We start from the raw sequence: 27,496 nt of genomic DNA on the forward strand, positions 1-27,496 counted from the left end.
ATACCTGTGTGTTTTGTTTTCCGTGTACCTAGTCAGAATTAGCATTAGAATTAGAAATATTGATTTCCACATGTTTAAAGCAGAAGAACTGAAGGACAGTGTGTTTTTCTGGAGCAGAGTCGTCCCCCGCTCACAAAGGTTTCAAGTATCAGGAAAGCCTTCTTAAGACGACTTACCGATAACTACCGATAAAAGTTTTGAGAAGCTACCGGTAATGAAAAAAATAATCGGCCACTCTGAAAACGGTGAAAATAAAACGTCGCTAGTAAAGTTTACGTTTACGTCCGAACCTTTCCCTAAAAGAATCAACAAATTCAACATCGTCGTAGAAATCTACAAAGGCAATTTCGATCATTTTCTCTTCCGCGAAGCTTTCATAATTTATCATCTTCCGTCAAGTTATTTCTCACTCCACACGGCGAATGTGAACGACCCAAAGTTGACTTTAATTCACTCATGATTGCCAAAAGTGCAGATACGCAGCGATGAGTAAATTTGGCTCATGGTTTCCTGTGGAAAAACCTCAAAAATCTGCCGAGAAATGAGGATGATTGACGAGAACTTCCTCATTCTAGGAGTAGTACCAATAGACTGAGAGAATCCAATCTTTACTTTTCTCATATTCGGGAAGTTACATGAGGCAAATTTACTCTCATCGCTGAGTTTCTACACTTTATGTAATTTATGAGTTAACTACACTCAAATTTGAGTCGTTCTCATTAGCCGTGCACAACCTTTAAAGTAATTGGAAACGGTTAAAAATTTACTTTATTACATTGTCAAACTTACCTCTCCGGAAGTTGTACGATTCCAAGTGGACTTTTCGAAGCATGAATGTGTACTCCCGTATGCCACTCTTGACCCGTATCTCTCCGTAACGAGTCGGGATTTCTCTGCAAAACAAAACGGCTTTCGGTATGTCCTGAGGAGAGCAATAATGGTTACGCCACGGACTAGACGATACGTACACGTTTTTAGAATGGTTTATTAAGCATTGTATAGCTTTCAAAGATACCTTTAGTGGTTGCGAAAGAAAAAGGAATACGACAAAATGTAGCAACAACTAGAATTTAGGAAATTTCACCGGAAAAAAAGAACATAAATAATGTTTGTCTCTGTCATCCTCCTCGAGAGCGCCAGAAAAAATAAAATCACGTTTACTTGCTTTGTCCCGTATTTTTTCTGTGTTGAATGTCTGCGTGTGTACTTGCTTGCTTAGCCTAACTTACCGTTGTGTTGCGCGAACGTTTCTTCAGCCGGAAGCCACTTAACGAGAGTTCATTTGATTCTTACCTTAAATAATCCCCATATTACCTAAACTATTCCGTCACCATTGCCGTGACCGCCGAGGTAGCGTCAGCCGTGGAACCCACGCTGTCCTCTTTCGTTCCGTTGGGCTGCTGCTGCTGCTGTTGGGTTTCCACCGACGACGGTGGCGGACGCGGTGACGGAGTAGACGACGACGGCGGTGAAGACGAATCGCTGCGGTTCAGATGTTGATGGCGAAGCTTCGACGTTACTGCGGCCTCCGCCGAAGATTGCAGCTGTTTCAGGTTTAATACTTTTTCGATCTCGCTGAGATCTAGCGAGGAATCCACCGTGCGGAACTGTTGTACGATTGCCGACAGGCCAAAGCTTAGCGCTGCAAGGAGCCGGTCCCGGGTGACTGAGGGGAGCTTGGCGATCAGCTTGTTAAGGAACTTGACGAGCGCGATGCGGTCAGCTGGGTTGGCTTCCGGTAGGAGTAGCGGTGGGAGGAGGTGTTTCTGGAAAGAGGGAAAAGATCAATTTTTAGATTTCAACATTTTAATCCTTCTGGAATATTCTTCCCAACCCTCATGAATGCGCTGCTGAAGCCTCTGAATTTGGAATAATAAACGCTTTGAAATCACAATAATATTGTTATTGTTATTGCTCAGCTCACATCCTGGCAGGCTACCGCCCATCCATCTGCACTCAAGCAAGTGTGAGCCAAAGGAAACGTTGGTCGTGGCCCTATGCTAAACCATATAACGAACCGTTGAAGTTCAAAATTTGTACTGATAGTTTAGGTTCTACGATTTTGGTCTATTTTGAAGTGTCCATTGTGTCTATTTTAGAAAAGCTAGCATTTTTGATAAGCTTTCAAATAAATATAAGACAGACGAAGAGATATCTAGTTCCAGGAGTCAAACATTTGTTTGACTAAGATTGATTTATCGCTTAATTGCTAAGCCTAAGATAATTAAAATAAATGCAAAATCATGAAGTATTGAAATTTGTTTGGGTTCAAAATTAAAAATAAAATCAAAGTGCCGGACAGACTCGGACACATGATTTATTGAAAATTCGCAATCTGAAAAACGTGTAAAAGTATAGCATTTGGAATATTTCATTTTGTTTTGAATCTACAGTTAGCTCTCAACTTCCGAGAAGAACAGATGCGTGTATCGACTTTGTCTGCGGAAGCCATTTGCCGGCTATTTAGGATTATTTTTCAAAATAAAAGTGCGTATTCGTGAGTGAGTGATCACCGTGAGTTTCGTGACGCGTTTTGCCAATGTCCACGATAATACGCCGCGAAAACACATTTCGCATCGACTATGCGAACGTGTCGAAGAAGCCATCGTCCGAGGAGGTCCACCAGTTCGTTGGAGAGACGCTGGGCATGAAACGAGAAGAGGTTTTGCGGATTCAATACAGCCGCAACACCGGAGTTGCCTTCGTTAAAGCCGCGTGCCTCGAAATGGCGCAAAAAGTCGTCGAGGGAAACGACAACATGCACGAGCTGACAGTCGATGGGAAGTCCTACAAATTACGATTGGTGATGGAGGATGGAGCGGTGGTAGTTAGGCTCTTTAATCTGTCAGAAGACGTCTCAAAGGAGAAAATAACAAAGTTTCTCAGCGCGTACGGGGAGATACTCGCGATCCGAGAGGAGGTATCGGACGAGAAGCACTTTTTTTCTGGTCTACCAACCGGTGTCCGTATCGTGCGGATGACCATTAAAAAAGGTATTGCATCGTACGTTACTATCGACGGTGAAACAACAATCGTGTCGTACAACGGCCAGCAGCAAACCTGCCGGTACTGCGGCGAGTACATACAAAATGGTATCTCGTGTGTACAGAATAAAAAGCTGCTGGTCGAAAAACTTGCTACACACAGCTCTTCATACACTGACGTCACAAAAAAACCGACTCCGCCACGTCCAAACCTCCCACGGCCGAATCCGCTACGACCAAATCCTCCACGTCCGAACAGACCGCGTCCAATTGACCCGAAGCCACATACTCTATCCGTCACACCGAAACTGGGAGCTCAAAAGCAGTTACAGACAAAAGAATCAACATCAACAAATGTTGAACAGTGCTCGAGCGGTTTAATGCCGCCTCTTACTGGTATTGAGACTGTAGAAATCGATTTCGATGACTTCGTGAAGCCAGCAGACGTCCAGTAAAAGGAAAACGACAGCAACACATGGTCGAGAGTAACGTGCAAATCGGGGTCGCTTCAAAAAAGCGACGGCAACGAGACCGATTCGTCAACGTCCAGCAGGCGTTCACGAAGACCGGTTGGCAAAAAAATGCGCTGTGATACCGGCGATGACCCACACGACAAAGAATCCAACCTCTAAACCGTCCTCTTCACCAGTTACAATATTGCTACGGTGAATATAAACACCATCACGAACACGACCAAACTAAACGCTCTTCAAATATTTGTCCGAACGATGGATCTTGACATCGTATTTCTTCAAGAGGTAGAAAATGAGCAGCTTACCCTGCCTGGCTTCAACGTTATAGCCAACGTTGACCATGCGAGGAGAGGTACCTCTATCGCATTAAAACATCAAATACCATTCTCACATGTCGAGAGAAGCCTAGATGGACGCCTGGACGCTGTACGTGTTCACGATACCACGTTTTTTTCTTTGTGTTGTCTGTTCCGTCTCCGCCGAAAGTCAACTGATACGAACACAACCAACAAGCAGCGAAGAACGAGACCATCAATAGGCTACAACATCCACCAATCAGCGACGACCACATCAACGCTCGCCGCTTTAAAAGAGGCATGCATCACCGTGCAAACAAGAGTTCTTTTCCGACCAAACACCAGCAAACATCAGCAGCAGTAGAAGCAGAATTTGTAGAGAGAAAGAGGAGAGAATAAACAGTTGTTAGCGTAGCCGTCCCTTTCAAGTTTATATTGCGCACATCCCTGGTTTGGAGCAGCGTCGAACCCACCAGCTCTTTTCAGAGCCCTTACGAGTTGATTTCCGATCGACGCTTGCTTCCTCCACCACCCTGCCGATACAGTCCATTACCGAAAGGGAAAGTTCCCTCCCAGTCCGAACATTGTCCTTATTTTGGACGGCTAAGACCGCTCACGGTCCATCTCGCCAAGATACCACGTTTTGTTGTGTTTATGCCCCGTCTGGAACAATATTCCGCGCCCAGAGAGAGCGATTCTTTAATACCACCATCGCCTACTACCTCCGTCACCGCACCGAGCACGTAATTCTCGCAGGCGACTTTAATTGTGTGCTACGGCAGTGCGATGCGACTGGATGTAATATGAGCCCTTCTCTCCAAGCCATCGTACAACAGCTTCAGCTTCATGACGCGTGGCTAAAACTTCGCCTTGGAGACCCTGGTCACACGTATATTACGGCAAATTCTTCATCAAGATTAGATCGTATTTATGTAAGTAGTGGACTGTGTGAGCAGCTGCGAACTGCACACACGCACGCATGCTCATTCACCGATCACATGGCTCTGACAGCTCGAGTGTGTTTACCTCATCTTGGTCCAACACAAGGGCGCGGGTTCTGGTCGCTTCGTCCCCATCTCCTAACCAACGAAAGTATGGCAGAGTTGCAGACACGTTGGCAGTTTTGGACTCGGCAAAGACGCAACTACCGAAGCTGGATGGACTGGTGGCTGACGTGTGGTAAGCCCAAAGTTGCAAGTTTTTTTCGTTGGAAATCGAAACAAGCGTACGACGAGTTTCATCATGCGCAGCAATCCCTTCACGACCAACTGCGACAGGCCTACGACGGATACTACCTAAATCCGGCAATGTTATCAACTATAAACCGCCTCAAGGGAGAAATGCTCGCTCTACAGAGACGCTTCACGCAAGCCTTCGTTCGTATACACGAGCATTTCGTATCAGGAGAACCTATGTCCGTGTTCCAGCTCGGCGAAAGGAAAAGAAAAAGGACAACGATAGCACGGCTGGATGGCGATAGAGGGGAAGTCATGGACGACTCGCAAACCATTCAGAACCACGTTCATCGGTATTTCTTGGAATGTATTCGGATCCAGGTGGCGAAATATTTCAGTCCGACGAATTTCAGTGTGACCAAGTAATTCCAGAAAACGATGCGATAAACGAGGCATGCATGGACGCGATCACAACGATAGATATATGGGCCGCTATAAAATCAAACGCTTCTAAAAAGTCACCGGGGCCAGACGGACTGCCGAAGGAATTTTACCTCCGAGCATTTGACGTCATCCATCGGGAGCTAAATCTCCTTCTGAACGAGGCGCTAGCGTCTAATTTTCCATCGGAATTTGTTGAAGGTGTTATCGTCTTAGTGAAGAAGAAAGGAGCTGGTAACACTGTAGGATCATACAGACCTATCTCTCTTCTCAATTTCGACTACAAACTGCTGTCCCGCATACTAAAAGCGCGCCTAGAAAATGTAATGAGAGCACACCACATTCTCAGCAATGCTCAAAAATGTTCGAATGCACACAACAATATCTTGCAAGCCACGCTAGCACTGAAGGATAGGATCGCTCACTTGAAGGTGCGCAAACAGGTCGGCAAACTAGTCTTCTTCGATCTGGATCACGCCTTCGATCGAGTAAGGCACTCATTTCTCTTTGAGAACAGTCAACTCGTCGATTTGCACTCACATGTCGCAGCTCTATCCTCCTCCCGCTTGTTGATAAGCGGGCAACTGACGACATCGTTCCCCATCCAGCGATCGGTGAGACAAGGGGACCCAATATCGATGCATTTGTTTGTATTGTATCTACATCCATTGGTAGATTCACTCGAGGTAGTATGCGGCACCGACTTGATTGTTGCATACGCGGATGATATAAGCGTTATCACCACATCGACACACAAGATTCAAACAATGCGTGATCTTTTTCTTGGTTTCGGACGAGTGTCTGGAGCAGTCCTCAACATGAGTAAGACGACGTCCATTGATGTCGTCGATTCAAATTGATTGGATAAAGACTGAAACCCATATAAAAATATTGGGTGTGATTTTTGCTAACTCTATACGGCTCATGATCACCCTCAACTGGGATATAGTGGTAGGCAGGATAGCTCATCAGGTGTGGCTGCATTCGATGCGAACGCTAACCCTTCATCAAAAGGTGTTTCTTCTCAACACTTTCATCACGGCCAAGGTATGGTATCTGTCGTCCATATTGCCACTGTACTGTGTCCATACGGCCAAAATAACAGCAACCATGGGAACGTTTTTGTGGAGAAGACAGCCAGCGCGTGTGCCAATGCAACAACTGGCTAGACCACGTGATCAAGGAGGACTGAAACTGCAGCTGCCAGCACTGAAAGCAAAAGCGCTGCTGATCAACCAACATCTCCAGGAGATCGGCTCCATTCCCTTCTACAATTCCTTCCTCTCTCATACAAATCCTGACTCTCCCCCTGCTGACCTTCACTGCCTAAAAACTATCCTGCAAACATACCCTCGTTTGCCCCCCCGAATCCAACAAAATCCTTCCTCCGATCAAATCCATCGTTTTTACCTCGAACAAACTGACCAACCACGAGTCGAATTGCGACATCCTGCAGTGAACTGGAGGCGCGTATGGCTTAACATTGAAAGCAGAAAATTGTCATCAGCCCAACGTAGCAGATGGTATTTGCTCGTCAACGAGAAAGTTGAGCACAGACTGCTATGGCACACCATTCGGCGGGTGGACAGCGAGCAGTGCTTACACTGCACAGTGGTACAGAATGCAGATTTAGCTGGAATGATATGTTTTGAGCCTGAAATTGAAACTTTAGACTAAAAGTTTCTTCTACAAAGTTGTTCCTTATAGTTAGGCCCTCATTTTTATGACAATGAATTCTAGGGTGGTTCCTATTATCATTAAAATCAAAAATCTAACTTTTTTGTTTGAATAAATTAAGGTATACATTTTTCGGCAAAGTTATAGCTGAGCTAATTTCAAGCAACTTTGTTGAAAATAACTTTTTTGTATCTCTTAAATTGGCCGATTTAGAGCTATTTTCTTGAATTGAGTTAGGGTGGCTCTTAAAAAAACAGTTTTTTTGCTTTATTTTTCTTATTTCGAATTTCTCAGCAAAGGTGTCTACAGATAACTTTTAGATATTAAAAAGGCGCAATTTTTTGCTGTACAAAGCTTGTCAATACCTTTCGCCGATCAAGAGTTATTGACGTTTGTATACTAAAAATATGCATTTTTCAAATGGTAATATCTCTGGTTGGGGCAAACAAAAAAAAAGTTTTTTTGCAGCATTTGAAAGGGCGTATGTTATTCTCAATAATATGAAAAAATTGGAGGTATGTTATTTTTTAAACTCGTATAAAATCAATTTGAATTTATTCATATTTTTTACTATATTTGAGTATATCTTTTTTATTAGAAGAGATACAGGCAACAAATTCAGCTATAAAACATTCGTCTTAAAGAGTTTAAAAATGCTCTAGAAGATAACTTTCATGAGAATTTTCAAATAAAAAAGTTATTGCTAAAAAACTATTTTTTCCAGGAACACGCTAAGTCAACTCCGAAAAATTACTCTAAAATGAGAACGTTAAGAGATAGAAAAAAAGTTTCTTCCACAAAGTTGCTTGCAAGTAACTTAACTACAACTTTTTTGAAAAACACATGTTTATATTTTGTAAAACAAAAAAGTTAGTTTTAAAAATTCCCTAATTTGAGGACCACCCTGACGTCTGCAAACACCAAAAGAAGGGAATTTTTAAGAACAAAAACTTCTTCGAAGACACTTAATGTCCAAATATTGAAACAAATGTACTATCTCATTTTATATAAATTTGTCATTAGAGTGGTCCTATGAAATCCATCTTTTGCCAATAACTTTTTTATTTGAAATTTATCATGAAAGTCATCTCCTAGAGACTTTTAAAACTCTTTAAGACGAATGTTTTATTGCTGAATTTGTTGCCTGCATCTCTTCTAATAAAAAAGATATACTCAAATATAGTAAAAAATATGAATTAATTCAAATTGATTTTATACGAGTTTAAAAAATAACATACCTCCATTTTTTTCATATTATTGAGAATAACATACGCTCTTTCAAATGCTGCCAATAAACTTTTTTTTTGTTTGCCCCAACCAGAGATATTAACATTTGAAAAGTGCATATTTTTAGTATAAAAACGTCAATAACTCTTGATCGACGAAAGATATTGACAAGCTTTGTGCAGCAAAAATTTGCGCCTTTTTAATATCTAAAAGTTATCTCAAGACACCTTTGCTGAGAAATTCGAAATAAGAAAAATAGAGCAAAAAAACTGTTTTTTTAAGAGCCACCCTAACTCAATTCAAGAAAATAGCTCTAAATCGGCCAATTTAAGAGATACAAAAAAGTTATTTTCAACAAAGTTGCTTGAAATTAGCTCAGCTATAACTTTGCCGAAAAATGTATACCTTAATTTATTCAAACAAAAAAGTTAGATTTTTGATTTTAATGATAATAGGAACCACCCTAGAATTCATTGTCATAAAAATGAGGGCCTAACTATAAGGAACAACTTTGTAGAAGAGACTTTTAGTCTAAAGTTTCAATTTCAGGCTCAAAACATATCATTCCAGCTAAATCTGCATTCTGGACCACTGTGCACTGCAATACAGCAACAGAAACACTGAAGCATAAACTGAGCGAGTGTCCTCGAGTGACGGCGGGGTGGTCGCATTTGCAGAACGTTTTAGCGACTATCCTTGGCGGTCGGAGACCTCTCTCTTTCGAGGACCTAATACATCCAGTTTTGGACAGAATAGGCAGAAGACAAAGAATTGAAATCCTTAAACATTTTATTAATTATGTCACCTTTATCATAGATTGTGATAACGCAGTAGACGTAGGAGAACTGGATTTTCATTTACAAGTTGAAATGTAATTAATTATACTGTAGTTAGTTTTAAACAAAATCAACTAAATAAACTAAATTTTAAAATGTAGAAAAAAAAAAAATCTTGAAAGCTTCTCATGGTTCGGAATGAAGATTGAAGATGTGTCTCAATCCATCAGAATCAAGAGAACTTTTCTATAGAATTAACATTTTTTTATAATATAGGGCGCATCTCTTGCAAGCGTTAGCGTTGTCAGCAGGCTCCTCCATTACCCACTCGTAATCCAACTCGATGACCGACCGCAGGACACATTACGTAAACCACGATGGAAATACGAACAGGCTGACTGGTCCCTTTTTCAGAAGTCCGTCGACGCCACATGGTCCAATTCAACACCGGGCAGTATCCAAGACTTCATTAGCTCCATCCATCAAGCGGCACTTTCATCAATTCCAGCTCTTCGGGCTGCTAAGCGGCTACCTTCGGACCATCCGTCGAAAGAAGCGGCCATGGCCACCTACAGAGCAAAACGCAACGAGTGCCGACAAGCTATCCGGTCTGCCAAGAGTTCAAACTGGGAGCAATTTCTGGACAGCATTAATGCTGGCCGCTGACCTGTGGGGTAAGGTCAACGCGATAAGTGGCAACCGGAAATGCCGCGGAATGGCCATCCGGGTAGATGGTACCACCACTAGAGACCCTCATAAGATCGCCCACGCTATGGGGGAATATTTTGCCTCTCTCTCTCGGCCATTGACGGGTACGATGATCGCTTTCGTCGTGTAAAAAACCTTTCGACGCACTCTTTGGACATCATCTACATCCCAGATGATGAACTACCGCTGGAGATTAATAGGCCTTTCATGCCACGGGAACTCGACCTAACTCTATCCCAGGCTACCGGGAAATCGACTGACCCAGATGACGTCGGGTACCCCATGCTAAAATACCTATCACCGGAATGCCTATCACCGGACTCCTCAGACTTCTCAATAGAGAATTGCGTCAGTAAGGTGCTGGAGATAATGGTCAACCGTAGGCTCATGCTCTACTTGGAGTATACTGAACTCGCTACGTTAGACATCTCTAAGGCTTATAACAGGACATGGACACCCGACATTCTTGTTCAACTCACGGACTGGGGTCTGTCCGTCCACGTTCTTCATTTTTGAAGAACTTCCTCCGACATCGTACTTTCCAGGTATGCATCGGAAATCATAGATCAAGAGGATTCTCAAAGGAGACTGGCGTCCCGCATGGTTTAACGATCGCAGTCACGTTGTTTCTACGGAGTGTTCCACAGCTTACTCAAAGAAATATACATCTTCGTGTATGCAGACGATATCGTCTTGATGGCGGTTGGCTCAACAGTGAAGGCCCTTCGCAGAAAACTAAACAGTTTTACGCTGGACCCAATCCGTCCGATTCTACCTCTCGGTGAAGAAATGCGTGTATACCCACATTTGTCCATTCAATCACCAGGTGCTCCGCGCTCCTATCAGCGTCGACGGAAGGATCATGCCGTTCAAGACGTCTATCCGCGTCCTCGGCATACGCCTGGATCGACATTTAAGCTTTGGAGACCATTTCAACGAAGTGAAAGGTAATTGCCAAACCAGAATCGGCTTGCTGCGGACATTAGCCAGGAAGCATCTAGCGAACAACCGTGCTGTCCGGATGCGCGTGGCTAAAGCGGTAGTCGATTCAAGATTAACATACGGTATAGAACTGACTTGACTAGCTGCCGACAGGATGATTTCCCAACTGTCCCCGGTATACTATCAGGCCATTAGAATCACATCAGGTATCCTTCCCTCCACCCCCCGACTTGCAGCTTGTATGGAGAGCGGAAGGTTACCCTTTGACAAATTTATCGTTGCTACCGTTCGCAGAGAAGACAACTGGAACAAGTGATGGAGTGTCCCTCCTTATAGATGAGCAAACTCTTGAAGGACGCCGCCGACCTGGAACTCCCCCCGGTAGCCAGGGTCCACTGGTGTGGAGCCAGGGGTTGGAACTCACCCGAACTTTCTATCGACTTGGCGATAAAGAACAGATTGCGGGCGAGAACCAACTCCCCCGCACTAGTGAGATCAGTGGCCAGCAAACTTTGGAAGCGTCAACGTATCGTTCATCTAAGCGCTGCATGAATCTAGGCGCTTTCGCATTCTGACCGTCGTGTGGTGAGACATTGTACCGTGAACCAAAATTTTGATCTGCTTACTCTCTCAACAACATGGATATTTCCCAAGTTCGCACGCTATTCTTGAATTCTGGAAGGGTAATCACGTTCAGCGGTCTGATTTTTCATCATATTCCACACGAACTAAGTTTCACTATTCAGCATGGTCAGCAAGACTTGGGCTGTATTTGTTCTGCGATTCTTGACGTCTGAATTTCAATCGTTTCGGGAACTGTTCATACGTACGAACTCCATGGACAGACGTCTAGGAAACTGCGGCGATAATATGCGTACTATCAACAAAACGCTCTATGGAACACAACAAGTCAGGCAATCAAACCAATCGATCGTTCAGTCAACATTCCACCAAAACATCGATCAGCTGAATCTCGACGACACTATTGATCCCATATGTGACGAGACGTCTTTTTTCGAAACCTTAGATGAGGTTAACAGCACAGTTGCCCATCAACACGACAGGCTTGTTGTTGGACACAGACGGGTTCAAATAATTTCCAAACAGCAATCCAGTTCTACTTCTCAAGCGATTGCATCAATACCTGGTTATGATGGCACCCAGCCGAACACTGTTAATGCTAGCCAGTCCAACAGTGGTACTACTTAATACCCTGCCCGATAGTGTAAACTGGATCTGACCAGACACCTGACGATAGGGTAGCATTCTAGGTGACCCCGTCTACCCCAAATCAAAAAGAGGACGACGTTAAACAGCATATCCACGATATTGCTAACGTCGACTCTTCAACGGTTAAAGATGTCAAGCTAGTTCCACACGGGAAAAGTTTGGAGGATCGTTAGCAAAGCTGCATCCAACGTAGTGGGTGATCCTTGATACTAGTCAGATGAAGTCACTGTTCGTGTATTTGACCATAATCTAAAAACGGAACCTGCCATGAAATCAACAATAAGCGTTCAACCAGCCTTTCGCCGAGCATCATCATCATCATCAGTTCCAACCCCAGTCCTCCCGGCCCTGTGTTCGAAATACCTGTCTTGTCAGGCAAGTACAATTATGGTATGGATTCGTCGCTCCCTCACAAAACTCCCAGAATCGTTTGCAGGCATCAAACTTTTCATCAACCACCACCTCTGCACTGGGACGCATGAAAATAAGCATTATGAAAGCCCCTTCTGTGTTTGTGGCTACGGAAGTCGTCTTCCAGCCTGCTCTTCCAGGCAAGTATCTTCCATACGAACCTGCAAGACGAACGCTTTGTTCTTACGGCCAAGCTTCTACGATTTCGACCAGCAACTGTTTCAGCTACAACGGTGGAGCATCGGAGCCACAGCGTTTCCTGTCCGTCTACTACCAGAACGTCAGAGGTCAGTGCACCACCAACGACCGAACTCAAGCTAGCATTATCCAGTTGTGACAACGATGTGGTCGGTCTCACTGAGACATGGTTGCGCCCCGATATAAGCGATGCTGAACTGACGTCATATTACTCATTATTTCGCTGAGATCGTAGTGAGTCCACCGGCAACCTTACGAGAGGTGGTGGTGTGCTAATTACAGTAAAAACAAGTCTGCAATGTAGAGCAGACCGCTGTAGTAAACTGTGATCAAATTGAACAAGTTTCCATATAATTGAAGCTCTCACATCGGTATCTGCCTCCGACCAAATTCTCATACTTCGGCCGTTCAGAGCATTTGTGAAAACGACATCGTCTTGCTACTCGGCGATTACAACTCGTCTGCACTAGATCTTTGACGAAGACGTTAACGGATACCTGCCGTCGAATGTTGCCACTGAACACGAACTCGTACTTGCAGAGTCCATCTACGCTTGTGAATCCGAGCGTTCTGGATGCCTTGTCGATCACGTACGAGATGTGCTGGCTGTATGTGAGTTGACAATCTAAGATGACTCCCAGATCCTTAATGTGATTAACACGGTTGGATTTACAACCATGCAGTTCAGTTGGCACCAATTAGCAAAAGCGTTGAGTTGGAGTTGGAGAAGGTGGCACTCAGCGATGGCGCGGATTCGAAGATAGATTTTCATGTCGTCTGCGAACGACAGTTGTGAACCGTCGAGGACGAAATTGACGTCGTTGAAATACACAAGAAATATCAACGGGCCGAGGTGGCTACCTTGCGGAATACCCGAAGTGGCAGGGAACGAAGGAGATCGGCAGTCGTCGATTGCAACTTCCAACTGACGATCAGATAGATAGGATGCAAACCATCGTACGATACTGTCGTTTATGTCGAGCCTATCCAGTTTGACTATCGCTATAGGATGGTTCAACTTGTCGAAGGCGCCTGATAGGTCAGTGTAGATGACATCTGTTTGCATATGGTCTGTCATACTCTCCGTAATGTACGAGGTGAGACACAGAAGGTTGGAAGTAGTCGACCGCCCTGCCATGAAACCATGCTGGTCTTCGCTCAAGTGCTCCATAACGATGTGATGCCGCGATAGTTGTCGATGTTTCTTTTGCATCCATTCTTATGCATTGGAAAAGTCTCAGCTGATTTCCAGCAGGAAGGAAGCACCCCACTGGAGAGGGACATTTCAAGCAGAAGGCAGAGAGGAACCACCAGGCTATCGATGTGTTGCTTGAGAAAGACGGAAGGAACTCCGTCAGGTCCAGGCTTAAATGAAGACTTCAGTTGCCAAGCCGCCCTAGTTATCATAGCGAGGTCGATGTTGATAGCTGCCAAAGATTGACCAGACATTGGAACATTATTGGCTGCTAGAGAAACGTGCTCGTCATCCAAGAATACAATCGCAAACTTGGTTGAGAACAGACGGCAAGAGTCCTGAGGGGATGAAGCTTCTTCGCCGTTCAGTACCATAGTCGATGGAAGGCCAGACTCCTTTCGGTCCTCATTCACATAATTCCAAAAAGTTTTCGGGTGAGATCGAAGCTTCCGTTGAAAATCTTGTTGATAACGCTGATAGCATTGGCGACTGGTTCGTTGATCCTCGCATAATGGTCCTTCAGTTGTATGGGGGTGTGGTACCTGGTGTATTTTCTTAGCGCGGCTCTTTTGGAGGACTTTAACATACGGTGTTCACTTGTTTGCCAAGGATGATGATTACCTTGTTTAGGAACTTTTTTCGGAACGTGTCGTTCAATGACCAATAACCCAAAATATGACGAAACCATGGGCGATTTCTGCAAAATGTATCGCCAGATCCTCAAGCATCCTCTCGTAACCATAGTTGTTGTTATTCACATCGTCGTGACTTTGCGCTCCAATTCCTCTTTGCGTATTACAGCATCTCCACCGCTGTTTTAAATCACTTTTGGAAACTGAGTCAGCATGACTTCCGCCTGTGACCAATGCGCTAAGCCAGTTAAAGGCGATGAAGAATCCGTCTCCTGCATGGCTTTTTGCGACAGGATGATTCACCTAAAGTGCGGTGGCACAAAGCTGAATAAGGCTTTTCTGAACATTGTCCACACTAGCCCGAACCTGTTTTGGATGTGTAACGAGTGCGCGAAGCTGATGAAATGTGCTCGATTCAAAACTGCCGTCTTGTCGTTTGGCAGTGTGATTAATTCTATCACCGAGAGACAGGAAATCGCACACGCTGAGCTTAGGAAGGAAATGGCTAAGCAAGAACAGCAGATCGCTCAGCTATCAAAACGAATCGCATTGACAACTCCGACAAACTCTGATTTCATGCGTCAACGGCGCCGCGATGAAAGCTCACTCACTAGCAAACCACTTTTTGGTGGTTCTAAAGCAGTAACAGGCGACAATGCCTTTACCGAGGTCCTTACTGTCCCTGAACCCACCGAGCTGTTTTGGCTGTACCTTTCTCGTATTCATCCTAGCGTGAAATCGGAATCAATCGAGAAACTGGTGAAAGGTTGTGTACAGTGCAGTGCAGATCCGATTAAGGTTGTGCCGCTAGTCAAAAAAGGATCCGACATCAGCCGTATGAGCTTCATCTCGTACAAAGTCGGAATGGATCCCAAACTACGCGAAGCTGCTCTTAGATCGGATACATGGCCGAAAGGAATTTTGTTCCGTGAATTTGAAGACGGTTCAAAAAACATGTGGTTGCCTCGTTTGAACACGCCTACCATCACGATCTCTTCTATTACGGGACCTTCCGAGTTCTCAACTCCCATTTCCGGACTAGACCCAGTCTGGATTTTGCGTTGTGAATCGGAGCGCTGTAGACCAGAACGCAATGCCTGTCGCATTATGGGAGACCTCGAACTACTCGATCCAGTCGCGCTAGCTGTTTCCCGCCATCAAAGTCGTTCTATTTCCTGCCATCAGAGTCGTTCTGGCCCTGCGGTCGAGTTCGGTGGTGGGGTCTCCCAAGCATCGTCTTCAGGCAAGTATGCATACATTAGTTACAGTCATTTGCCTGATCGGTTTCCGTGTTCCAATGCAACGCTTCAAGCACCTGTCGGCTGTTTCCAGTTGAGAAGCACTTCTGATACTGCTCATTCACAACATCCGCTTTACTGTTCGAACAATCCTAATTCATCTCCGGGACGCACAATAGACCGCTCTTTGGAAGCTCCTGATTACTCCAGCCCAGTCGTGCCGATTCCCGCCAGCGCTCAGCATAGTCTCAGTCCTGCCATCAGCAGCCTTCGTTCATCATCCGGACCTGCTGTCGGATGTGGAGAGGGGGTCTTCCAACCCACTCACTATGGCGAGTATCCAATCAGACTTGATGATGGTCAGTTATTGCCTGATGTATCTGTGATTTCCAGGGAGAGCAGTCGTTCGATTCCTTGTCGCAAGCAGGACGTCGTGATTTTCTACTAAAACGCCGGTGTAATGAATTCTGATGTTGAAGAGTACCGCCTAGCTGTATCGGATTGTTGCTACGATGTAATTGTCCTGTGCGAAACGTGGCTCGTTTATCGAACGCTTTCCAGTCAAGTCTTCGGTCCTGACTAAGGGGTCTTTCGTTGCGATCGGAATCTTAACAACAGCCGTAAATTTACTGGTGGAGGTGTCTTTGTAGCTGTCGACAATTACAGCGCAGCAACGCTTTCTCAAATTAACCATGTAGTTAACGAAAATGATCGTAGTTTGGACCTCTGCTTCGTGAGCACACAGGATAGTGCTCCATAAATTTCCTCGGCTCCTTGTGCACTAACTTAGCTAGTTCCACATCATCCTACTCTAATTGTCACTGTTGAGGACAAACTCGTGTGTGATTTCGACGATTATCCTGCTACGGTTTCTTATGACTTTCGTAAAGCTGACCACCGTAGCATCATAGATGTATTGTCTAGCATGGTATGGGAGAACATCCTTGATTCAGATAAAGTTGAGACTACAACGCAAACCTTTTCACATGTCTTGACATATGTCATTGACAGACACGTCTCGAAAAGAACTCACCACAAAGTGTCTCGCCCATAGCGGCAGACGAGAGAGCTACGTAGGTTGAAGTCAATCAAGAGAGCAGCAATGAGAAGATTTACGAAGTCTTCTTCTTCTTCTTCTTCTTCGCTTTTTCAAGCTTATTGCTTATCGCATATTAGCTTATTGCGTGCTCTCAACTTAGTGTTCTTCCAGTTATTAATTGAGAGCATCGAGTACCATTTTTGCATTAGCATAATTGTGAGGCAAGTCCAATCATATTCTATGCCCAGAGAAGTCGAAAATTTTCCAACCCGAAAAATTCCTAGACCGGACCGGGAATCGAACCCAGCCACCTCCAACATGGTCTTGTTTTGTAGCTGCGCTTTAACCGACTGAGTTAAGGAACTGAGGCCCTATGAGGTCGTCGGTCCGTTAATGATCCTATAATGGTGAACCCCGCTATAACAAGCAACGGCTTCCAGCTAGTGGAATATGGTTTTACGCCCCAGCAGCTGGCTGCCAGACAAGTAGTGTGGAAGGAGTTGCCGATTTGTTCCGGTGACCCAGCAGGATGTGTGGATATTAAGATTCGGAAGATTTGCTTCGTTTGCAGCAAGGGTGGTGCGAAAGAATAAGTAAGCAGCTTTCTACTTCATCCAGCAACGGTACCACATGTTAGGTCTACGCTTCAAGCGTTGTTTGGGAGCCCAAGGTCCGGTCCATTCCGGCTCCAAGGGCGGATAAACTGGAAAATTTTGTGGGATTTGGTCTTGCGGTGCTGAACTTATGTCAACATTTATCAAAACTGATGCTTTTGCAGAAATTGGATGACAAACTTCCAGCTAACGTTAAACTTAACTGGGAGTTACACCAACAACAAGCTTCTGCTGTCGATCTCGAAGAGTTCAGTGAATACCTACATGGGCAGAATAATATCTGCCATCAGTAACGTGATCCGTTTCAACCAAACTCTTCAGCAGAAACCACCAAGGCTTACATCAATGCGCATACTATGTCGAATGAAGTAAAAGAAGATCAAGAAGAGTTCTGCGATGGTGCGTCCAATGAACGAAAGGTGTCAAGCAAACAGGGCAAGCCGGTGGATCAGTAGATTGTGAAGATTAGTCGTGTCCAGCATGTGGAGCTACAGATCATGAAGCAGTAACTTGTTCAACTTTCCAGAGATTTTCCCTCGATGATCGGTGGAAGGTGGCAAAGAAAAAAATCCCTGTCGTCACTGCCTTACGTCGCATGCACGATGACCGTTCAAAGGAGAAGTTTGCGGGATCAATGACTGTCAAAAGAAGCATGCATTCCAACAAATCGCCAGTATAAACAACATCTTCTTGTTCTTCTTTCCTTTATTTACGGACATCGATTGCCATCCATTGACGGCAATCGAATGCGCAGCAAGACAATTCCAAACCTGCGTAGGATATCGCACCCATTCATCAACACACATACGCCGGGACCAACGGCTTTACTTCCCTTCCGAAGGAAGACGTGACCAGAGATTTTTATGTCTCAGAAAAATCCCACCGACCTCGGCTGGGATTGAACCCAGACCCATTGGGGTGAGAAAGCAGTCACGCTTACCACTACACCACCGGCGCCGGCCTTAACAACATCAACGAAAACAACAGGAAATGCGCCCGTCGATGAACAGCGACAGTTCAGTTCGTCTACGTTGTTCCGAGTTCTTCCAATTACTCTCTACGGAAATAATAGACAAGTTCATTAGCTTTTTTCGAAGACGGTTCTGATTGAAAAATCGTTGGTGAGCACTCTTGGAGTGGACGGCCCAGTAGATTCTCTGTGTATCAAGTGGACAGGTGTGTATCAAGTGTTAGAAAGCAAATAACAGACACGTGTAGAGCAGCAAACGATTCAAGCTCGGCGAAGCGTACACCGTAGAGGATCTTGGCCTACCCGAAATTTCGACGAGATGTCTCCGCTGTAACATTTGGTTTCGACGCCGCAGTTCCAGGTGCTTTAATTGGGTTGAACAACACACACTTGCCTGGCAACGCTCAAGCTTCGTGAGGGTCGAGTAAACGAGCCAATCACATCGAAAACCCGTATTGGACGGGCTATCTATGGGTGCCTACGTGAACCTGAGGCCAACCAAAGTTCCTTCTCGCTTGAAAGCCTTGGAGTTGCAAATCGCAAATCGAAGGAGATGATGAACAGCGGGCCCATAAGATCCTGAAACAAACGACTGAATGCACAACCAGCGGACGATTTCCAGGGCCTACTGCATCTTCCTCTTTAGAAAATATCATAGGAGGAGGAGAGTCATCTTGGATTTCTTGATTCACGTACGGAACGTTGTAGGAATTCTCCAACTGGTTCAGATGGCACGGATATTTGTGCGGACTGCAGCAACAGCTTCATGAATGACCATCGTGCTGGATGTACTTGCTACTCGATCATCAGCTTCGAGTGACATGGCATGGAACAAACAGGAATAGGGACATCGGGATTGACATGCACTTCTGGATTATTCGGTACAGCTATGACATCTTGAACCTCATCGAGCAGGATTTCCCATGGTAACTGCTGCGTCGATTGCTCTGGGCCATGAGAATTGTGACGAGAGCGCATTTGGTTGACATGCGACCACACCAGCTTCGGTCTTCCGTTTATCTCCAGGGGAACGATATAGTTGACAGAACCTTTCCGTTCGATGACTCGACCAGGAATCCAGGACTTGGCGTTTCTGTGATGACTGATCCATGCCGACGATTGAACTGCTCGTTTTGTTTGTGGTTCTTGGCACCTTGAGTAACAGGAACAGGTTTCTTCAACAGGTCCACAGTAGTTTGCACTGGTCTTCTGCTGGAGACGTCGATTGTGGTGTGTTTCGGTTCGGAATTGAGCGATTGAGCGAAAGGAATATATCTGCAGGTGCTCCAGTGTGGGCAAGCTTCCCCCTTGGTTATCTTCTTGAGACAACGCTTGATTGAATCAACGAATCGCTCTGCTTGGACATTGGGTAATGCCATATGCGCGGCAATACTGTTGAAACTGCTTGCTGGTGGATTGCGTTCCGTTGTCCGAAACCAATGTGTCCGGGTTGGAATAGGGAGCTAACGATTCACGAAGCATATTTAGGGTTGCAGTTGTGGTGATAAATTGCGTGCGAAAAATTTCGGGCCACTTTGAGAATGCATCCACTATGACGAAATAGTAGTATCCATCAATTAAGCTAGCAAAATCAATATGGACACGTTGGCATGAATTGTCCAAGAGAGGTCACGATTCCAGGGTTGCTTTTTTGGCATCGGCCAACGGAATACTATGGCAGTACGGAGGACAACTTGCGACCGGCAGTGGAAGACGAAGACTTTTAACAAGGATCTCTTCGTTAAAGCACTCCGTGTGACAGGGGCTGCTCCGCGGATCTGACCGCGGACAAGCTGACAGAAACGATAGTGAGAACATGTGACACGACCATGCCGAGGACACTTTAGCCAAATAACGGACGGCGTCCAGCTTACTGGTCGAAGGAGGTATTTAGCACCCTCCGCGCTAGTTATCTCAGAGCCAGAAGACGTGTTCAGAACAGAAGCATACAGAGAGGAACGTATAGGAGTGTGCCGAGCGATCAGGGCCGCACTTAAACGAGAGATAAAGCAGGACAAGTCAAACTGTTTTGAGGAGCTGTGTCGAGACGCTGATGCCATGAGGCGATCAGAGGTCCAACAATGCCCGCTGAAATGTCATCATGGAAGAACTTTTCCCGAAGCACAACCCAACGACCTGGCCACCTGGAGAGGGAGAGGGAGATAACGTCGAAGTCACCAACGAGGAACAGAAATGCCTGGACGAGGTGGAAGATACAGAAGCTAGTGTTGCTGCCGAAACCAGGAAAACCGCCGGGGACCCACTGCTGGATACACTCGGAAAACTACCCGTAACGAAGAGGGTCGATATCAAGTTCGTCTCTAGGTGAAAGAAGAACTCCTGCTTCGTCTTCAGAACAACAAACAACGCATTGCGTCTCGAGCGGAAACTGAACACGAATCCCGCACTACGTGCTCAATACGAAGAGTTCATCAACGAATATTTACGTTTGGGCCACATGCGGGAGGTACCACTGGAAGAACTGGCAGCAGAAAACGACGCATCACGCCATTCTTCGCCCTGACAGTACGAACACGAAGCTCCGCATTGATTTTGATGCTTCTTGCAAGAGCTTCTCCGGATTATCGTTAAATGACGTCCTCCTGACTTATCATAATATACGTAGGGACACGATCAACGCAACCGTTCTCCTCTTTTAGATGCCAGCTTTTGTCATCATGGGCAATCTCTGCAAAATCCTCAAGCATCCTCTCGTCTTCTCCGGATCTAGTGGCGAAGGAACAGCGCGAACAGCGATGCGACGATCTAGAGAAGCTGAAGCAACTCTGATCCCAACTTCTCGGAATATTCGAGAGTGCTGGGATGCCCTTTCCGTAAAATATCTTCGAATCACCGGGAAATTCTTAACGAAATTCCCGAAGAGTGTGGAGAGACCATATCGCTCATTGAGTTTGACTACGAAGCTCCTGGCAAGGCCCTTGGACTTCTGTGGGAGCCGGCAACTGATTCGCTCCCCTACAAGATGCCGAAGTTTTCCAAGTGGTTCAACCGTCGTGAAGGCCGAAATCCTCCTCCAAACGCTATGGAAGCTGGACTACGACTGGTATCATCCGCTGCCTAGGGCTTTTGCAGCTGAATGGGAAGAGTATCAGAGCTACTTCAGCTGATTGCAATCTTTTCGATTTCCTCGGCATGTTCAGTCACTGCGTCGCCCTTCCGTTGTTGAAATTCACGTGATCAGCGATACATTTGAGCACGAATCGCTCAATTAAACAACAAATCCAAAGTACGATTGGAACTATGTACGGCGTTGCTCTTATCCCGGTTGCTTCTTTCCGTCTGCACCAGCATTGGAATCAAGGAAAGCATCTTTCTGTGGACCGATTCCACAATCTTGCTTCACTGGTTGTCGGGATGTCCATCCACCTGGCGAACCGTGTCGCTGGAATTTAGGAGCTAACAGTTAACTGCTCCTGGCCCGGCGAAGAAAATCCCGCTGATATCATCTCACGGGGCATGGATGAGAGTCAACTTTTGGACGATTCGCTTTGGTAAAATGGACCACTGTGGCTCGGTGCTCTCCCTTGGTCGCAACCACCAGAAGATCTCGGCCGACTGAAAGGAAAGGAGTTTGAAAGGGAATAGCGCTTCCTATCGCGATATCATAACTCGTCGTCGTTTTCCGTATTCCTAGTCTTGCAGACCGTCGCAATCAGACAACCAGTCCTCCTTCGAAAACCAGTACGGTTCGATTACTGTAGAAGAGCAAAATTCGTCCCACACTCAAGTTACGCTACCTTAATCCGGAGCTCCGTGCTGGTCTTATTCGCGTTTGTGGCCGGCTCAAACACGCCGGAGTCGCTGTTTATTGATTCTAGCCATTTAGCGGCCGGAACCTCGTTCGTTTCACACAGTCGTTCGGCTTTGAAAACGTTGGAGTCGACTCTGCTGGTCCATTACATCTCCAACGACTGTCTTCGTCTGCATGGTCACAAAAGCATCGAACGTTAGCATTAGCAGCTTCATAGCCAGCAGGGGTTGGCCACAGCTACTCCCCCTTATTCTGCGAGTCACGTGACTCTCTGTCACCGGTGAGGTGACAAAAGTCACCTCGTGTGAGGTGACTCTCTGTGCAAATCAAATGGAGAGTCACCTCACAAGGGGCGAAAATTGTCACCTCACCGGTGAGGGAGACTCACGTGACTCGCAGAATAGGCGGGACTAACTTTGTGGACGTTGAACGGGAGCTTCGCAATCTTTTTCGCTCGCTCTAACGAGACCAGCTCCCAATCGATCCACTTTCACTACATCCCAACCCAAGCACCTACTTTTGGAGGGTTATGGGAAGCCTGTGTCAAGTCGATGAAACCTCATCTACGACGGGTCATTGGAAACGCTTTCTTGCCACGCGAAATATTTTGCACCATCCTAGCGCAAGTCGAAAGACCCATCATACCGGTTTCCAGTGACCCAAATTATCTGCAAGCCCTAACACCAGGGCATTTCCTAATTGGTCGGCCTCTGGATGTTTTGGCGGACCCCGATTACACCAGCCTTCCTGAAAATCGTCTACGTTTGTGGGAACGAGCTCAACGCCACACGCAGCACTTCTTGCAAAGGTGGCACCGTGAACACCTAACAACCCTACAACAACGGTACAAGTGATCATCCGTAACCCGCAACCTGTTTGTCATGATCCAGGAAGAGTCCCTCTCAGTTTTGAAATGGTCTCTGGTGCGAAAGGTCGACATTCATCCGAGTGCAGGTGGAATGGTGCGCGTAGCCTCCACCTGGTTGATGAAACGCTCCATTTCCAAGCTCTGTATCCTTCCAATCGAGTTTGAAATCTGTTTCTGATCTTAATTAAAATTCGAAACACAAAGCCCTATTTAAGCGCCAATGCCGTTCATAAGATACGAAAAAATTCTATGAACAGTTTAAATTTCAGAATCAGAATTTGATAAGCTTTCACGATGCTTAGAAACATCAATACATAATTAAATTCTAGAATTTAGATAATTTGTTTGCGGGTCAAGATCTTAAAACTTGTGAAATTTGCAAAATCTTGAAAATCCGTTTGAGAGAAAATTATGGTGCCTTATCTCTTCCTACCACCCCCAGGTGCGCATAATGACTCCTATTATTTTTGTTTCTTGTGATTGGAAACATTTGAAAAGGGCCTATCAACATTTGTAAACACAACTTGCTAGGCCTTTCTCGCGCGAACCGAAGCACGCCCTCGCCATCCCAGAGCACTATCGGAAAGGGGAGAATTTCCCCTACCCGATTGGTGTTGTTGATTTGAATGGCCGAACTTCGTTTCGCGCGAAACGGGACCTAACATATTTTCCTTACCAAAGTTGATAGGCCCTTTTCAAATGTTACGCCCGATTTCACCGTATTTCATTGAAGCATTCTGATTCAGTGAGTCCCGGTCCAGTAAAGAATGGCACCTTCAAGCTAATAGCACGAAGTCTTGCGATCATTGATTTGCAGGTTAAGTTGTTTACTATTGGGCAAATTCGTCCTATCGTAACGTCACCAAACCCACACTCACCTGCACCACATGCAGATAGTTCGCCAGACAGCTCTTGATGCACTCGTAGTGGTTTTCGTTCTCCACCAACAGCACCAGGATGATCAGCACCGAATCGTTGATATGTGGCAGCAGCAGCGGATCCCGTGCCAGCCGCTCCGCCTCCGACGCCGTACACTGGACAAGGGTCTACAAATGGAACGGGTAATCGATTATTTTCCCTACGGTTAGAATTGTGACGAAAAGCCAACCTTGGACAGGAACAGCCGCACGTGAGTCTGGGAAGTGTTTTCATCGATGGCTCCCTGGTGCAGGAACTTGGCGAACTCCTGCGGCGTTTGCCCGGCCGCGTAATCCACAAACACCCGATGGAAGTAGTACTTGGAAATCTGAGTGAAGCGCTCCGTTTGCTCCCGGAAGCGGCGTTTGGCTGAAAAAAATAAATCGGTTTAAAATTAATTTCCAGCAATCTCCCAAGCCAATGTCATATGCATTACATTCTTCCTTCAGCGATCGCAGCATCCGCACCGGTCCGGGAATGATCTTCAGGATCTTTTCGAGCAGCGTGATGCGCTCGATTCCGTGCGGGTGCGTCGGTTCCAGTTTGGTAACGTCGTAGCGTAGTTTTTCGGATATTTCCGCCAGCTTCAGGGTGACCTGTTTGAGCGAATCTAGTTTGAACCCGTTGAGATTCTTGTCGATGACCAGATGCATCAGACCGAGCACTTCGGTCAAGGCAATCAGGTTGGACTGGCGGAAGGCTTCGTCGACGCCTTGCAGGAGATAGCCCTGAAGGAAGTGATTCCGCTCGAAGAGGTCCAGCCCGAAGAGTTTGAGGACGAACACCGAAAGGGAGTTGGATTTGGTGATTTCGAACTGACCGGACAGAAGGGAGCGGACTTGGGCACTGAGATAGGGCACCGACAAGGATTTGGTTTTGGCGATCACCTGGGTGATGGCGAAGATGTAGTTGGCATTGTTGAAGCCCGTATCGTACAGGGAACGGGTCAGCCGTTGGTAGAACAAGGAGGGACACTGGAAGATAAGCCGCAGCGGGATGTCGGATTCGTCGTCGCCGAGATGCATGGAACTGGAGTTGAAGCGATTGGTGTACTCGATGATCTCTTCGACGAGGGTGGGCGTTTGGTAGCGATCGTACTCCAGCCCGTAGGTTGCGATCATAAACTTGATCAGGGTGTTGGCTTCCTCGAGGAGAAGGTAATCGATCGATTTCAGGATCAGTTCGCGGAGTTTGGCTGCCTCTTCGGAAGGTCCGTCCGGCTCCATTTCGTCTTCGTCGAGCGGTCGATTGTCGTATTCGATGAGCTTCCGGACATTATCGCCGGAAATGAGGTCCATGTTCTGATCGATCAGGTCCAGACATTCGAAGTTGCCGAAAACCTGAGCACCGCGGCGGAGGAATTCGTTGAAGAAGAGCCTCCGTTCGAACAGCTCCCGGCAGGTTTCGAGCTTTTCCATCAGGTCTCGCATAGACAGTTCCATGGCTTTTTCGGCTTGGGATTTCGGCCGCAGAGAGATGGCTGGCAACTGTTTTAGAACGTTGTGCTTAAGGATCTCATTGTCTTTGAGCATGTCACAAAGCTTGAAGGCCGATTCACCGATGAACTGCTGCAGGGTGACCTTGTCTCCGTTCGCTCCCACAGATACGTCAATCTCAACCCAGTACATGAACCCATCGACGGTCACTTCCATCACGCAGGTTTGCAAAGTATTCAGCAGGCAGTTGTTGATCTTCATCAGATGTCCATCCGTCCCTTGGGAGTACTGTTCCGGGATCTCCTTCTTCGGTACGTGCTTCTCGTCCATAATCTGGTAGATCGCCATCTTCTCGTCCACCTTGAACAGGCTCTTGTTCAGATACAAATCCATACAGTACAACACGATGCTGAACATGTGCTTCAACGCAAATCCATAATACCGGTGCATACTCAACCGGGACCACCGCTCGAACTTGCCCGTATCCGGAGTATTGAAGAACCGCAGCAGCTCCATCAGAAAGTCGAACAACTTTGAAAGCGTTCGCTGCTGCTCGACAAACCGATTTCGATCGACCTTCTTCCAATCGTTATCCGTCCGGCAGATGCTGAAGTAGATCGCCTTTGCCATCGATTCCACTCGTTCCAGAATCTCAAACGGCTTCGAAAACTTCAAACTGGTTACCGCCTGGTCCATAAACTGCATCATGAACCACTGTGGCGTGTACGACAGAATCTCGTAAAAGTACTCATCCAAACTGGCCCCCCAAATGCAATTGATTAGCAGGCATTTCGTCAGCTGGGGAACTGTATTCAGCAGGTGGCACAGCTTCGTATCCCTGGACAAGTCAAACTTGAAACTGACGTCCGTATTCAGCACCATAAACAGCGTAATCTTCCGCAGCTGATGCTCGCATTCTTTAATCGGTTTGTTGTTCTCGTTCAGATAGCGCCGGACCCGGAGGTACTTTACCAGCCGCGCCACAATCTCGATGATGTACGGTTCGTTTCCTGTCCAAATAAAAACCAAACTTTTAGTGCAACCACCCTCACAAACCCGACGAACGTCTTACCTCCATGGAACACAATCTTATCGAACGTCCGCACAAACTGATTCGTGTGGTTGAAAATCATCTGCAGCTTGGCAAAGTCCTCGCAAAACTCCATCTCGTCCTCGTCGGTGCACTGTTTGATTTCCCGGAGCAGATCGGACCACTCTTTCATTATCATTACCCACCGGGGCCGACGTAGAGATGATGATCTTCCGGAGTGCTGTTCAAAGCATTCGCGCGCACTGCCGTCACCGAAAGAGATCTTGGTGGGGGCGGAACGCTAGCCGCTAATCAACCCGTACCACGATTGTCACTGTATTGATGATGCACGCTTTTTTTTTTGTTTACACCACAATTTCAAGACCGACCAAGTCGCGTTCACTTGAATCCACCAAACGTACGGTATTTCACGATTTTCACCGACAACTTCGCCTGCGCCTCGAAGGGTACGATTCCAACTTCAATCGGGAGCACAATTCCGGACGAATTTGCACGGGAACTAGACACCAGGGTCATAAAATACACCGCAGCTCGGAAGGAGTCGAACTCGCGTCGTACTTTTTGCGCCCAGAAATTTTGTCCTTTTGTGTGCACGTTTGACAGCTGGTTGACGTTTTTTGCACATGACGACAGCGGTCGACTTTTGATGCGGTGGGGGCATTTGGAAATGAGGACTCGTTTCCAATGCCAAATTTGCACTGTAAACACTGATAAATTAAACTATTCAAATTTTGCTTGCAATTTAATCAATTTGACATTAAACTCATGAACTGCAGTTTAATTTTATCGAATGATTAAAAATTCATACACTCTTTCTAAAAACCAATCGTCTGATATTAAACCCAGTTTAATCATGGTTGATTAGATTGAAAATTATCTCTTTTGAATAAAGTTAAATTATTTTTGATTCTATTTTAATAATTTTTGATTGAATTTTAATCTTTTTTTTTATTATAAATTAAATTGAAAACAAGGGGTAACCCACTCTGCCACCTTGTGTTTAACACTCCAAAAACACAGTTCGACACACTCCAAACACACTTCCACCAGTATTAATTCTGGCACCACGTCCATCACTGTTTACATTCGATCAAGCATTCGATTGTTATGTTTATTAACAGTAGTTTTGCATCTACGACGAATTCATTCAGAGAGATATGCGAGAGATGGCTCAGAACGTGGCAGAGAAGGCAGCCATTGGTGGACCTTCTCTCGAAAGCTTGTA

The 27,496-nt window shown here is 45.9% G+C and overlaps 1 protein-coding gene across 1 annotated transcript; it reads right to left on the bottom strand.

Annotated features, from left to right (window-relative positions):
* Window positions 1-954: 954 nt before the first annotated feature.
* LOC135713313 (uncharacterized) lies at window positions 955-26,854 on the bottom strand. Its single transcript, XM_065236409.1, has 5 exons — window positions 26,293-26,854; window positions 24,221-26,230; window positions 23,975-24,153; window positions 23,745-23,912; window positions 955-1,766 (listed from the first exon to the last, which is right to left on the bottom strand). The coding sequence occupies exons 1-5, from the start codon at window positions 26,447-26,449 to the stop codon at window positions 1,320-1,322; spliced, it is 2,961 nt and encodes a 986-aa protein (XP_065092481.1). The 5' UTR covers window positions 26,450-26,854; the 3' UTR covers window positions 955-1,319.
* Window positions 26,855-27,496: the final 642 nt, after the last annotated feature.

This window comes from Ochlerotatus camptorhynchus, unplaced genomic scaffold (genome assembly GCF_037179485.1).
Source record: "Ochlerotatus camptorhynchus isolate MF236.1 unplaced genomic scaffold, CSIRO-AGI_Acam_v1.1 ptg000550l, whole genome shotgun sequence".
Taxonomy (NCBI): Eukaryota; Metazoa; Arthropoda; class Insecta; order Diptera; family Culicidae; genus Ochlerotatus; species Ochlerotatus camptorhynchus.